The 13,021-nt window shown below is 35.2% G+C and overlaps 1 protein-coding gene across 2 annotated transcripts in view; it reads left to right on the forward strand.

Annotated features, from left to right (window-relative positions):
- Positions 1-13,021, forward strand: part of PTPN3 (protein tyrosine phosphatase, non-receptor type 3) — a 124,723-nt gene that overhangs the window by 82,473 nt on the left and 29,229 nt on the right. For both annotated transcript variants that reach the window (XM_027881872.1, XM_027881873.1), the window contains 4 exons: positions 7,889-7,912; positions 9,661-9,859; positions 10,817-10,894; positions 11,848-11,904. In XM_027881872.1, the coding sequence (XP_027737673.1) occupies positions 7,889-7,912; positions 9,661-9,859; positions 10,817-10,894; positions 11,848-11,904 (358 nt within the window). The remainder of the gene's footprint in view (positions 1-7,888; positions 7,913-9,660; positions 9,860-10,816; positions 10,895-11,847; positions 11,905-13,021) is intronic.

Below are 13,021 nucleotides of genomic sequence, written 5' to 3' on the forward strand. Positions count from 1 at the left end.
CATAGCCCACTGTCTCTGACTGTTGTAAAGGTGTTAGTTATTGCTAATTATAACTACTGGATAGCTTTGGTCTGAAAAAAGAAATATGAAACATTTTCGGAGAACTGCTAGCAAACAACTGTAAATGCTGATATTTAATCACTGAATGGTTATGTCTGGGACCTCAAAACTTAATAATCATGCAACAGCTTGATTTCTGTAAAGTAGACATCAATTTCATTTACTATTTCTGAAGCTCAAGAATGTGAATTTAGCGTAGAATATGGCTCTTCACTTATTTTTCCAGTTACCATCAGCATTTCAGGAGTGGTGGATAGTTTTTACCCTTTTTCACATTTTTTTTCAAAATATGTGGTCCAAGATAGAACTTCTTTTAAAGTGGTCTATTGTGATATGGTGCTTTTTCAGGTAAATCTTGGATAAACTTGTTTAACAAGACTTTCTAGCTACCTAATGCTACCAAGGCACATTCAGAACCTTAGTGGGTATCAGAAATGTAGAAGTCACCACTGTTGGCAATGTACATACACCTGAATTTATTTCCCTATACACTCTTTTTCTCTCCTGACAATACCAAGTATATTTATTTTCTCAATAATCGATTTTCTTCCTTGCTCTGTTTACTCACTTACAGGAATCAATCAAGTTCTATTTTCTTTCTGTAAAACAGTACACAATTTAGAAAACAAATTATCTGGAACAGCTCTTAGTTTAGAGAGCATAAAACATAGCAGTTGTCAGTATTTCTTCTTCAATTTTTTAAATATATTGTACTGTATAAATATGTCAACACCTAGAACTATGTTTGCTGTTAAATACTTTAAATGAACATGCTGGAGATGAAGGTCAAGAATATTTGATCATTTTTTATATTTCTCTGAAGGACACAATGATTTGTTTCTTGAAATGTACTTTGTGTGAACATTCTGCCATCTTACTGAAATCTGAAGTGTTTACTACAGTCTCTGACTGGGAAAAAGAGAATTGGAAAATATAGCAAACCATGTGTACATGTGAACTACAGAATGCCAGGGCAAGCTTATGAGCATTGTATTACATGTAGGTAGGTTGCTTCTGCTACTCAAATTATCTAAGGAACTTTCACATTCAAGAAAAATTGTGTCTTTTCACTATATCTGAGCCTCCAATTTTTCTCTCTGATTAGTGTCTGCAGAAAAGGTTGGAGCTGTCTATTACATATGTAGTATAGACAAAAAGTTGCTCTAATTCCAAATTAATATATATGTTATAGGACTTTAATCACAGGGCATGAATAGGTTTGCCTATTTAAACCAACTATCTCAGATCACAGCGCTTACAACACCTGTTAGAGAAGACAGGGCTGAAGAGGACTTCAAGAGGACTTTTGTTTAGTCCAGGGCTCCACAGTGTTTGCGAAGAAAGCATCCAACTGTATGCTGTACTCACTCTGTCACTCTATTTATACCATGCCTACATGCATATGCACATGGTACTGTTGTTATTTTGTTTTTTAAAATGATTCAAGAATAGCACTGAGACAAAACATACCAAACATGAGTGCATTCGTTTGATAACAAGTTTTCCCATTAAAATTTGCTTTCTCTAGTCTTCATGCAGCTTCCCTGAAGATATTTTCTTTGAGAGTTTTACATTTGCTTCATTGAAGCAAATTTTTGCTTGTTGCATTTCTTATTTTAAGCAAAGTAGAAAACTTCTCTCTTTTCTGTGAGGTTGCATAACTTCAGATGTCCTTAGACAGTGACAGAAGAGTTATGAATACAAATTGACTTTCCTTTAAGAGGCTTTATTATTTCTAAAGTTAGCTCTATGAAAAAGCTACTTCAACCTGGGGAGTTTTTTCAAAGTTGTGTCATACTGACAGGCTACCTGGTATCAACCCATCCTGACCCTCTGCTATCCTGATAGTTAGCCTCAACAGAGCTCCTGGAAGAGGTTGCCTTTGAGAAAAATGTTTCTCTTTCAGTGTAACAGGTTTAAGCCACAGCTGGTAATTTTTAAAGGCAGGCTGATGGACTCGTACAGGGAATTCTTTTTGCAGTTCTTTGGTTCTTTAGCCTGGTATGGTAGTTGAAGATTACCACTGTTGCACTCTGCCTTGATACCACTATGGTTTTCAAATTTGGAACAAGGAAAGACTCGTGGATGTAGAGGAACAAATCATCCTTACTGATCTGCCTTTCCCTGACACTACTGCAATCTCTATGCTCCTGTGTCATTTAAGGGGAAAAGGTACAGTGAAAATAAAGTACTCATGTTAAAGTATGTGACAACGTTTCAATACCAGGTTGGCAAATTCCAAAATATCTTTAATTTAAGTGGTAACCTTCAGATCTTCAGATCCTTGACTTTAACTAGGGACTAGACTGGTTATGTTTTGGTGTCATACTCTGACATGCTTGATATTTTTTCAGATTAATTCACTGCTTCCCATGGACAGGCAGGTGTTCAGCCATCTCCAGGAGAATAGGGCCCCATCATGACCATGATTTGGAAAGACAAACACTGTAACTCCAAACATCCCTTGTTTCTTCCTTCTTCCTCCTTTATATACTAAGCATGACACCATATGGTCTTGAATATCCCTTTGATCAGTTTGGGTCACCTGTCCTAGCTGTGTCTCCTCCCAACCTCCAAATTCCTCACCATCATGGCAGTACAAAAAGCAGAAAAGGCCTTGGTCAGTGTGAAGGCTGCACAGCAATAACAAAAACATCTTTATATTATCAATCCTGTGTTCAGCACAAATCTAAAACACAGCTCTATACTAGCCACTGTGCAGTATAAACCAGCCGAAACCAGCTCAGTATTCAATGTGCTAAAGGAGAAAAATAACTGTCTTATTGTCTTGGAAAAGTAACCTGATAAAACTGTGGGGAGAGTCTTGCTACTTGAAATGTATTCAGTTTCTCCGTTTCACTCTTGTAATTAAATAACCCAAACACATCTCTTTGGTTTGAAACAGCAGACTGCATAGGACCAAGTGATTTACTACTTTTTTAGAGTAGATTCAGTGGCCTAACAGAAAAGATTAGCTGTGAAATTTTCTGTTTGACCAGAAAGAAGATTATTGTAAAACACATTTCTAAGTGATGAGGTATAGTAACAGTCAGCAAGAAAAACTCCCTGACACATGAGACATTAAAGATCGTATATTTAGAATCATCTCACCTAGATGGGTGAGATAAATTTGGCGAGTTATTCACAGCTGTGAGTGTATGATTCATGAAGAAAACCAGAAGGCTGGTGTAGCTGAGGAGGGGTCAGTTTGCATTGTTGTCTTACTCTGCAAGAAGGGTATCAAGAATATAGTGTAAACTCTTCTTGGAGATGCAGAGCAAAAACGTGAGGCATTGGATGCAAGTTATAGCTAGTGAAATGCTGAAAAGACAATAGGGGAAAAAAGTCACATTGAGATTATTTAAGACCTTGTAGATATCAACAGAAAGGTGGAGGTGTTTCCATCCTTGAAGAACCTCCAAACACAACATGACAAGGACCTGAACACCCTCATGTAACTTTGATTGCTGTTCTTTGAACACGAGTTTAAGTGACTTCTCAGGATCCCTTCCAACCTAAATTACTTTAGGTCTACAATTCTACTTGTTATAAATGCAGTGTATTACTTCATGAACTTTTCTTTTAAACAGTTGTAAAGCTACAAACCTCTTTTAACTTATATTGTAAAACCATCTTTTGCTAGTGATATAGATGGCATAATGTGTACAGCCCCAGAGTTGGAGGGGAAGGAAATGGAATGATGAACTAGTATACAAAAAGGAAATTCACTTGCACTGTGCTATGAATTTCTGGAAGTGCACATACGTTCCTGGTGTGAGCGTGATGCATCATCTGGTGAAGGTATTGCACTGAAAATAGATTTCCTGAACGGATGCTGCATTTGTTCAATTCTTTTAGCTTACCATTTTGATAGACAATAAACTGTAGCTGCATAGTGAGCTTTGGTAAATGTACCATAGGAACACATTATTTTAACTAAAATACAATTTCTTTTGTGAGCCAAACTTTTAAAACATTACTGCTGATAAAAATACTCTTCAGATTTACCCAGCTATATCCTAGTAACTACTTCCTTGATATAAAATTGCAAAAAAATTAAAAATATCCCACATTTAAAACTGTTATTTATCCTTAGTTCTTAATCATATACAGATTTGATAATTCCTTTGTTCTTAGAAAATCTATTGCATTTCACAAAAGTTCATTGTCCTTGTTTGTGTACTCCAACCTTTCTTAAGGAATATATCCTAAAACTAGATGGTGGATCTGAGAATATTTCAATTCAAATTAGTGTGTTAAGGCTACTATTAATAGACTAATGTGCTTTTCCACTCAAATATACATGAAAATTGTACATGTATATATTTTGGTTAGATGTAAACTTGTCTTTTTAAATATACATCCTTATTCAAATGCATTACACTTTCCATACCAGTTCAAAAAGCTACGTTTTGCATTCAGATGAAAAGTTTCAAAGTTGAATTGCAAATCTGTGATGAGGCAAATACTGCAGCAATCCAAGCAGTTACTGTGTATCAGAATACATGAAAGTTTCATAGCAAGTCAGTAAACTGGAATATGGTCAATAGTGGTGATACAGAGTAACAAAGTATCCCTTCAATAGAGATGGCAGCAGTTTACAAATGTGAAGGTTTGGAACTTCTGGAAAATCGCTGAAAAACTTGTGTATGCCATGAAGTCCTCAGGTTTTTTTGTAATTGTACTCTTATGTATGCAGCACAAGAACTTGTGTCACCTTCTTACACAGTCAATCTTTTACAGAAATGCTGAATATTTTGTGTTTAAACTTCTCTAAAAGACAGCAGAAAGGTGTTGCTGAAAATATCTTCCACTTATTCTGCTTATGAATAATAATCCCAGTTTTAATGGCAAATCCTCCGAAAAGAAGTGGCAATGGAAGTGCTGGCACACTCAGTGTCCCCAGCCCTCCAGGTGTTACAATAAAAGAAACTTTAAGAACTTCAAGAACAGCACAAGGGCAAAACCTACAGATGTTTCCTTCAGTTGTTTGTAAAAGGGGAGTTTTGCTACAGTGCTATTGTTTCAGTTTTCCCTTTTCTCTTGGGGTTTTATTCTGCTGTAGTTTATCATCCTCAGTTCTCAGAATAGCAGAATTCCCTGGTAGGTCACACCAAAATGGGGAGGAGGGGTCTTTCCTTAAGACCTTCCCTTTCTATCCTTCTGATAGAAGAGAAGAGTTAGTCTTCTCAGGGCAAAGATTTTAGTACAAAGGTCATTATCAACAGAGCAATCCATAGCGAGCACAAGATTGAAATGAAATCGTTTTAGATATATTATGAAGTGAAAAAGAGAAATTACCTGCAGTTTTGAAGTGTTTGCTTGCTAGCTGCATCAATGGAAAGCTTAATCTCCTTGCAAGGAAGGGCTCTCTTTCTTGATGAAAAAGTTGAATGGCTGGTGTGGTGAGTGTTACATTTCATTGACTTAAAATGCAGTCCTTGTTATATGTTGTGAAATGAAGAAAATAGGTCAGTAAAATACATAATATTGTGTAGCCAGTAAATATCATCTAGGTATTCATGTTTAAGGTATTTTATCATATTGGTGAGTAATTGCATGCTAGATATTCTATTTAACTGTGTTATGGTGCAAAATTCTGCAGCCCTAGCATGCTGACCTACTAAGGACTTTAGGAAGATGCAGCTGCACTGTGATAAATTCTTCTAGACCTTGAGTTTGGTCACTTTCTCAGTCAAATATTTAGTATGCTTCTTCCCATTTCAAAAGGTTGCAGAATTTTCAGTAACTCATTTATAGCTAATAAAATTAAAGTTAATAATTTAACATAAAAATCTTTATCAAATGGTATTAAGAATTTATATCTCGCATTTAAGTCTCCAAAGCTATTACTGAGATAATGAAAAACTTACTGTACACTTGCACGTTTTGAGAATGGAAGCCAAAGTTAGTTTGTTTGTTTGTTTGTTTTTTCCCCAAATTGCCTCTTTCTATTGTGGAGAAAGAGGGGAGATAATATCTAAAGCATAATATCTATAAATATAATAAATATAATAAATATATAATAAATATAATATCTATCTATAGCATCTATTTGCATCACAATTTTATGTGTGTAAATTTTTGATGAAGGCTCTTTAAAGAGTTAAGTTATGGCAACTTGAATTCTGCACAGAATTTGGTAATAGAGCTATAGCTCTAGCATAGCAAAATGTAGAAAAGATGTACAGTTTCATTGTTCTCTGCCTCATGTAAAAAATCTGTTTGGTTAAATGAAAACAAATACAATGTTTCTTTATTTTTAGCATAACTTCCTAAGGAAAGGAGGCTTATGTCATAGCACTGCCAGTCTGCCTCTGTTCCCACTTCAGAACATTTGGACAATGCAGTCAAATGTAATGTAGGAGCCGAGTTTTCAAAGATGAAAAGTTTTCTGCAAGATTAGGGAAAGTCAGTGACTAGTCAGGAGAAAAAGAACCCCAAAACCTTAAGCTGACATTCTCCTCTCAGTATAAGTTCTGTGGTTGTCCCATGTAGATGTGGGCTGGTGAGGGAGCAAATGAGTACACATTCTCATAGGATCTGCTTATACTTAGGGGGTAAAAATTCTCTTGTGGGCAAAGAGAAACAGAGGCATTAGTGGGAAAGTGTGGGTGGATATCGGTAGAGTCAGAAGTTGGGTCTGACTGCAAAAAAAAAGGAATAATTAAATGTTTTAAAAATATTAAAAGGACGCAGAACCCAAACCTCCACAAACTCTATGGGGATCAAGTTTCACCACCTCTGCCTCTCAAGGAAGAATTTCTTCATATTGTCAAATTACATATAAGGAAACCTAACTAGACTGATACTGCTGCTATTTTACCTGTAATTTTGATGAATCATAGTACATAATTCTTAGTACTCAAGAAGTTTTAGAGAACAATAGTTGGGATTTCAACTGTGTACTGTGAATTGACTCCTATTACTTGACAATTCAGAAATTCTACATTCAAATTGAACTACTTCACATTTGTATTTTTCCAGCACGAACTTACACCACTCCAGGCTCTTTGGTCACTACTTAAGTGAATTTGTAAAGCTATCCTATCTGCCTTAAACTTACTTTGCTTTGCAAGCACATTTTTGGTAAATTTTACTTTAAAATTTTTCTTAGTGTTGCAGCTATTGTTTTAATTGATGTAGTAACATTTGGCTCACTGTTTCAGATGATGTCTGATGAACATAATTGAATACAACAGAAAATGCTATGTACTGCAAATTTTTATTTCCATTCAAGATTGTCTTCATTGGTGTAACCACTTCTGCTTTTGTTATGCTTTGTCTTGAAGTCCTCTGTCAACACTTGCTCTGCTCTCACATCATGAGAATGAGCATTAGAAATGTCATGCTTCTGTCACCTATGCTCATTTCTGGTTACCTAAATGTAAAGAATTTTCCATGTTTTGGCATTTTACAAAATACAGTCAGTGATGTCTGTAGTCATTATGATCTACATCTAAAACTTTCTAAACTGACGTGGTGTGTCTGGCTAAATAATTATCTCTGTAAACTCCTACATAGTTGAAGTTGTGGTAGCAGATGTGTGTTGCCTGTAGTTGGGCTTGTATCAGAAGCATGAGTGAGTGATTAGAACTGCCCCAGGATTATTGTTGAGTATTTCATAAATGCCATAGTTATCTGATTCAGACTTTCAGCACTGGGTTAACTGTTCTTTAGTTTAATTTGTTATGAGCATACCTTTTGGCTTTTGTGCAGGCTTTTTTCTTTTTTTTCTTTTTTTTTTTTTAATTGAACTGTTATTCTCATTTGCTTGAAGATTTAACCTGTGGTCATTTAATGTTGGTTTGTGTGTTGTTTTTAACAGGTCATCTGAACAAGAATCACCAAAGTGAGTTTTCTTTAAACTTCCTACTATAGAATCTCTAACTTTAGGATAAATAGTGAAATACATAACTTCAACTGATTTTTCAAGGTAGTGATCTTGTATGGTTAAAAGACAAACGTGTATAAACCAGTGAACATTGTAAAGATTTGTGAAAAAAAAATTTGGTTTTGGGGTTAGGGTGTGGAAAGTCGTAAGTTCAAATAGATCCCTAATCACTGTCAACAAAAAAGTTGGTTAAAAACTGTTGCAAAACTTCAGTGATGCAAAAATCCACTGTTGATTTTATCTAGTGACTTTTTATATAGTGCCAGATGACATTAACTGAAATATATGTTGTCATATTTTTCTGATGTTGGTTATTTTTTTTTTTCTACACTGAAAAATCATTATGATCTGTAATTTCAGCTTGTAGGTGAAATGATTTTTTTAAATTACTATATTCTGGAAAACTTATTAGAATGTACTTACATATAGAATGTTCTTCCTTGCTTAAGACTGAGCTCATAGGAATCGTGAAATGTCCTGGGAGCTATCGGATAAAACCATCATTTTGACAGTATGATTCCTTTAAGTGTCATTAGAGTTCACTACTTCAAAGTATTCTGAAATTATGGAGAGTGCCAAATAAATAAGTTTTCCCAAACACTGAGAACATATTTTCTGTAATAACTGAAAATTCTGCAAATGTTGCACAAAACACCTCATTCCCATTGCCAAGTACACACAACACAACTGAAAGTCTGAAGTACTATGGCAAGAATATGTTTGCTTGATGACATCTTTCAGAACATTTACATTTGTTGCAATCAGATTTTTATGAGAGATAAGTGTTTGAATTATGAAAGTTCACTGCAATGCAAGTCATGTGTGTTAAAAGCCTAAGCTACATTCCTCTATAGTGTAGTATTACTTCTTTATTGACAGAAGTTAGTCTGTTTGAGTTTGGTCCAATTAAAGAAGGGGTTGGATTGTATTAGAGGTCTACATTTCACTCTTTTCATAAGAGAGAATGTAGCCAAATGAATATTTGAAAGGTCCTGGAGCACCGTCAGGCAACTTGGCCAATTCTCAGATTTGAGTGTTTTAAGTAGTGACTTTACTTATCTTTGAATGTTAAAGTTCTTGAATGCCAGATCTGCACCCTAATTTAGTTCTGGATCCTTCTACATGGTTGTAACTACCTCAATAATACACTATATTAATTGTAATTACATTTTTCTTTGTCACTTCACTTCCTATTTCTCTGACAATTTATCACGGCTTTTCTGCAAATTGCCCTCTCCCACACGGATAAGGTTGACATGGCACTCATAAGAGGGAGGATTTGGGAAGAAAAAAAAAATTGCTTTGCAGGAATGAGAGTAGAATTACAGCAAAACATTTGTCATGGGTAGAATTGGCAACTGTTGCTTGCAGCTCATCTCTCTTCATGTTTTACTGTGATTTCCTATACCACTGCAACAGTGCCTTTCACTAAAAGGCTAATATTTTCACTAAAAGTCAAACATTTTGCAAAAAATTGGTTTGCTATTCTAGTTTTGCCTTGTCCATTCTTGTGAATGTCGACTGATCAAATGATAGGTTTAAATCACACTTCAGTCCTGTTTCCCTGCACCTCACAAAGTGGTATTAAATCTAAGTATAACGTTGTCTTGCTTTTTTAGCTGGGCAGCACATTTGTATGTTTTACTATTTAATTTAAAAATCTGGATAACCATACCTTTTGTAATATTTATCCTTTTTAAATAAAGGAATGTATTGGATAACAGTCCAACGCGGCGTTCTCTGACCCATATCTCACCTAAAGCCTTGGCTCAGTCTCCCAATGGAGTTGGCAACATTTCTGGCTCTTACCCTTTGGAAGGGGTGGATAAACAGTTCTTAGAAACATATGACAATGTTACAAAAAGTAGCTCAACAGAAGATTCCAGTCAGTACTACTGTGATAAGGTATGTTAAACTGTGTGCTTTTGAAGTTAAAATGAGTAGTGAATGTAACTTTGAGTTGTAGTTTAAGAATGAACAAAAGTTATGGCTATGTATCAGGATGAACTTATTTTGTACACTAACAAGAATAGATCTTGTCTTGCTACTCAGATTTATCCAAGGTTGTGTATACAGTATGATAGACAAGCTTGCCAACTTCACTGATTTCCAAAGTGCCCAGTATTCCAGAAGCATCTGCAGGGGAAGTTGCCAGCGGAATTGGAATACTCATGTGATTAAATCTTATGTCCTCCAAGGGGAAAGATCAAATAACTCAAGTTGCTCTATGTCTAAATAGCAGGAACAACTTTGCTTTATCCCAGGCATGCATTAATAAGGATGGCTAAACATCATTTGAATTCTGAACTGACTGGAAAGCAGCTGCTCCCCACTAATGTTATGGCAGTGGATCACTTTTCCCCTGTCTCTGGCATGTTCCAGAGGCGTTTTGAAGAACTTCCTAACCTACCTGTCCATTAGCTGCTGACACCTTTTAATCCATCTGCTATATGGATCTGTTGCAGGGGAAAAAAAAAATGCACTCATTTACAGGAGAAAAAATCAGGGGAAATGTAGTCACTTCATAGTTCTTAGAGTCGAATCAATTCTACTCATGTGTTGCACCTAACATTTTGGTGACAAAATTGTAATAGGAGTTATCAACTGAGAAAGCTAAGGTGAGAGTAGTGCTTAGTACAGAGCACCCAGAGAACGTTTGCTGTGATATATGTTGCTATTTTTACAATTTAAAAGATTACTACCGTAGGTATATTCTACAACCATATTCTCTTCCTATTTTAAAGTGGATTTACACAGAGTATTTTTGTTCAGCACATCTAAGTTTGGATGTGCTATTCCCTATTTTGCTGCTATTTTCTTTTAAAAATTAGAAAATCTGTGAGTTTTTTCTCTATATTGCAGAATGACCTAATTGAAGGAGATTTACTTTTGGTGCGTATCATACCAGATGAAGATGGAAAGTTTGGATTTAATCTAAAGGTAGACAAGCAACCTTTTAGATATTTTTAAATACTTTTTAAATATAATGTTTTGGGTTTACTTTTTTATTTTTTAATGTAATGATTTAGAGAAAACAGTACATTCTGCAGGAATTTCTCATGTCTTTAGAAGTGACAGCCTAATCCTTAAATGCTAAAACAACACTTACAAAAATAAGCCACTACAAGTTCTCTGATTTTCAGTTGCATATACTATGGCACATTTCCAAAGCAGAACGCCTATTTGGCTGCTTAAATATGAACATGAAAGCCTAATTTAAGGCATCAACATTTGAAAAATTGGACCTCCGTATTATAAAACAATTTAAATAGTGTCATTCAATTTAATATATCCGTTGTAAATCATATTGGAAAGTTGAAAATTAATTTCTGAAGAAAATGGAAATTACTATTAATAACTGACTATTGTAAATGTTTTACATTCCCTCAATGAAATTCCATTTAAGCAGAGTAGTGTAAATTAACAGGGCAGAGTTTGGTCTTTTCATCTTGGGCATTTATTGGTGGGGCGGTGATCTCTTCATCATGTGAAGAGAATAAGGGAGTACAGTTGTCTTGAACTTTGATCCTACCATATTCCTTGCACGTTCATCACAACACCTAAGATGACTATTCACCTTGCCAGCTCAAAGGTTAAATTAGGCTTGCTTGAAGGACAGGGTTACAATAAATGTTGCATTGTATCTGCTTATTGCTTACTAAAATATATGGCCAAAGACACTGGATCTAGTCTACTGGAAAATGGTAGATATAAGACACCACAACCCACCCCTTAATCACCCATTTAGTGATGAAAATTCAGTCCTACCGATCCTACCTATGATGACAGAGTATAAAATGTGTATAGAAACAAAAGGAAGTGATCACTTGTTTTAAATGTTACTTATGCTTAATGATATATTTATGTTTGTTATTTACTTGACATTCTCTTAGGGTGGAGTAGATCAAAAAATGCCACTGGTAGTATCAAGAATAACTCCAGGATCACCTGTAAGTAAATTCTTAAGGCTTTTACTCTTACCTTTATTACTCTCTCCCCTCTCAGAGGTCTGTACAAATAATAATTTGGACACCCATAACCAGTGTGAGATAACAGCTGAGCTGTTCTCTTTAGGAGTTGGTTTGACTGGTGGTTTCTTAAACCAGAGATTAAAGGATCTGGAAATGTTACCCAAACAAGATACAAGTAGAAAGCTTATTTTTGTCCTTTTTTCATCTCAAAAAGTGCATCTGGAACTGGAAAATGCTTGATGATGGGCAAGGATTTAAGATAGGGAACAGCATTGCCAGAAGAAATAAATAATATGAGCCCCTGCAGCCTAAAAAAAAAGAGCTAGTTTAAGAGAGATATAGTAGAGATCTGTAAGAGTAAGAGTAGGAGCACTGAGAACAGGGAATTGCAGCAGAACTATAGGCTATCAAATTAAGTTTGTGAAAATTATGTTATTCATGTTTAGTGAAGCAGTTCCTCATGCAGCATATAGTAGACCGATGAAACTCCTTCAGAAAGGATGCTCTGGTTAAAAGAATTTTGTGGGTGGTCAGGAGAAGACAAATACTTGGGGGGGAAAAACTACTATTATTGACTAGGTAAACCATAATAGGCTGGGGAAATCCTCAGAGCTAAAAGTATTTATAGGTTGGGAGGGTATCTGTCAGGGGAGAGAGAACAGAGTATGTTTGCCCTGTTTTCCTATTTTGCCATAGATTTTTGCTTATGGAAATATTTATGGACTAAGTGAAATGTTTATAAGAATCAGTACAATAATTGGATTCTTCTGTTGAATTGTGAAATAATAGTAGTAATATAACAACATTTAAACTTTTTTCTAAGTAATCAGTACCTAAATGTTTAGAGATATTTATCTCAAATTTTTTCACTCCCCTTTTTCCAAACTGTATTTCCAACTCTTATAAAATAATTTTAGTGCTGACTTAATATTGCTGACTTAATCCTAAAAATATGATATGCTCTTGCAGACTCTTTTTGAAATTTAATAACGAGTCACAGGACTGATATCTAAATGTCACGATGCAAATCAAGCTAAAACAGATTGCTTGAGAAGTTGTTTCTGTCACATTTATGATTTGTGGCTTGACTTATGAA

The sequence above is a fragment of the Empidonax traillii genome, unplaced genomic scaffold (assembly GCF_003031625.1).
Source record: "Empidonax traillii isolate 1590-97213 ecotype Southwest subspecies unplaced genomic scaffold, ASM303162v1 scaffold98:size2021230, whole genome shotgun sequence".
Classification (NCBI taxonomy): domain Eukaryota; kingdom Metazoa; phylum Chordata; class Aves; order Passeriformes; family Tyrannidae; genus Empidonax; species Empidonax traillii.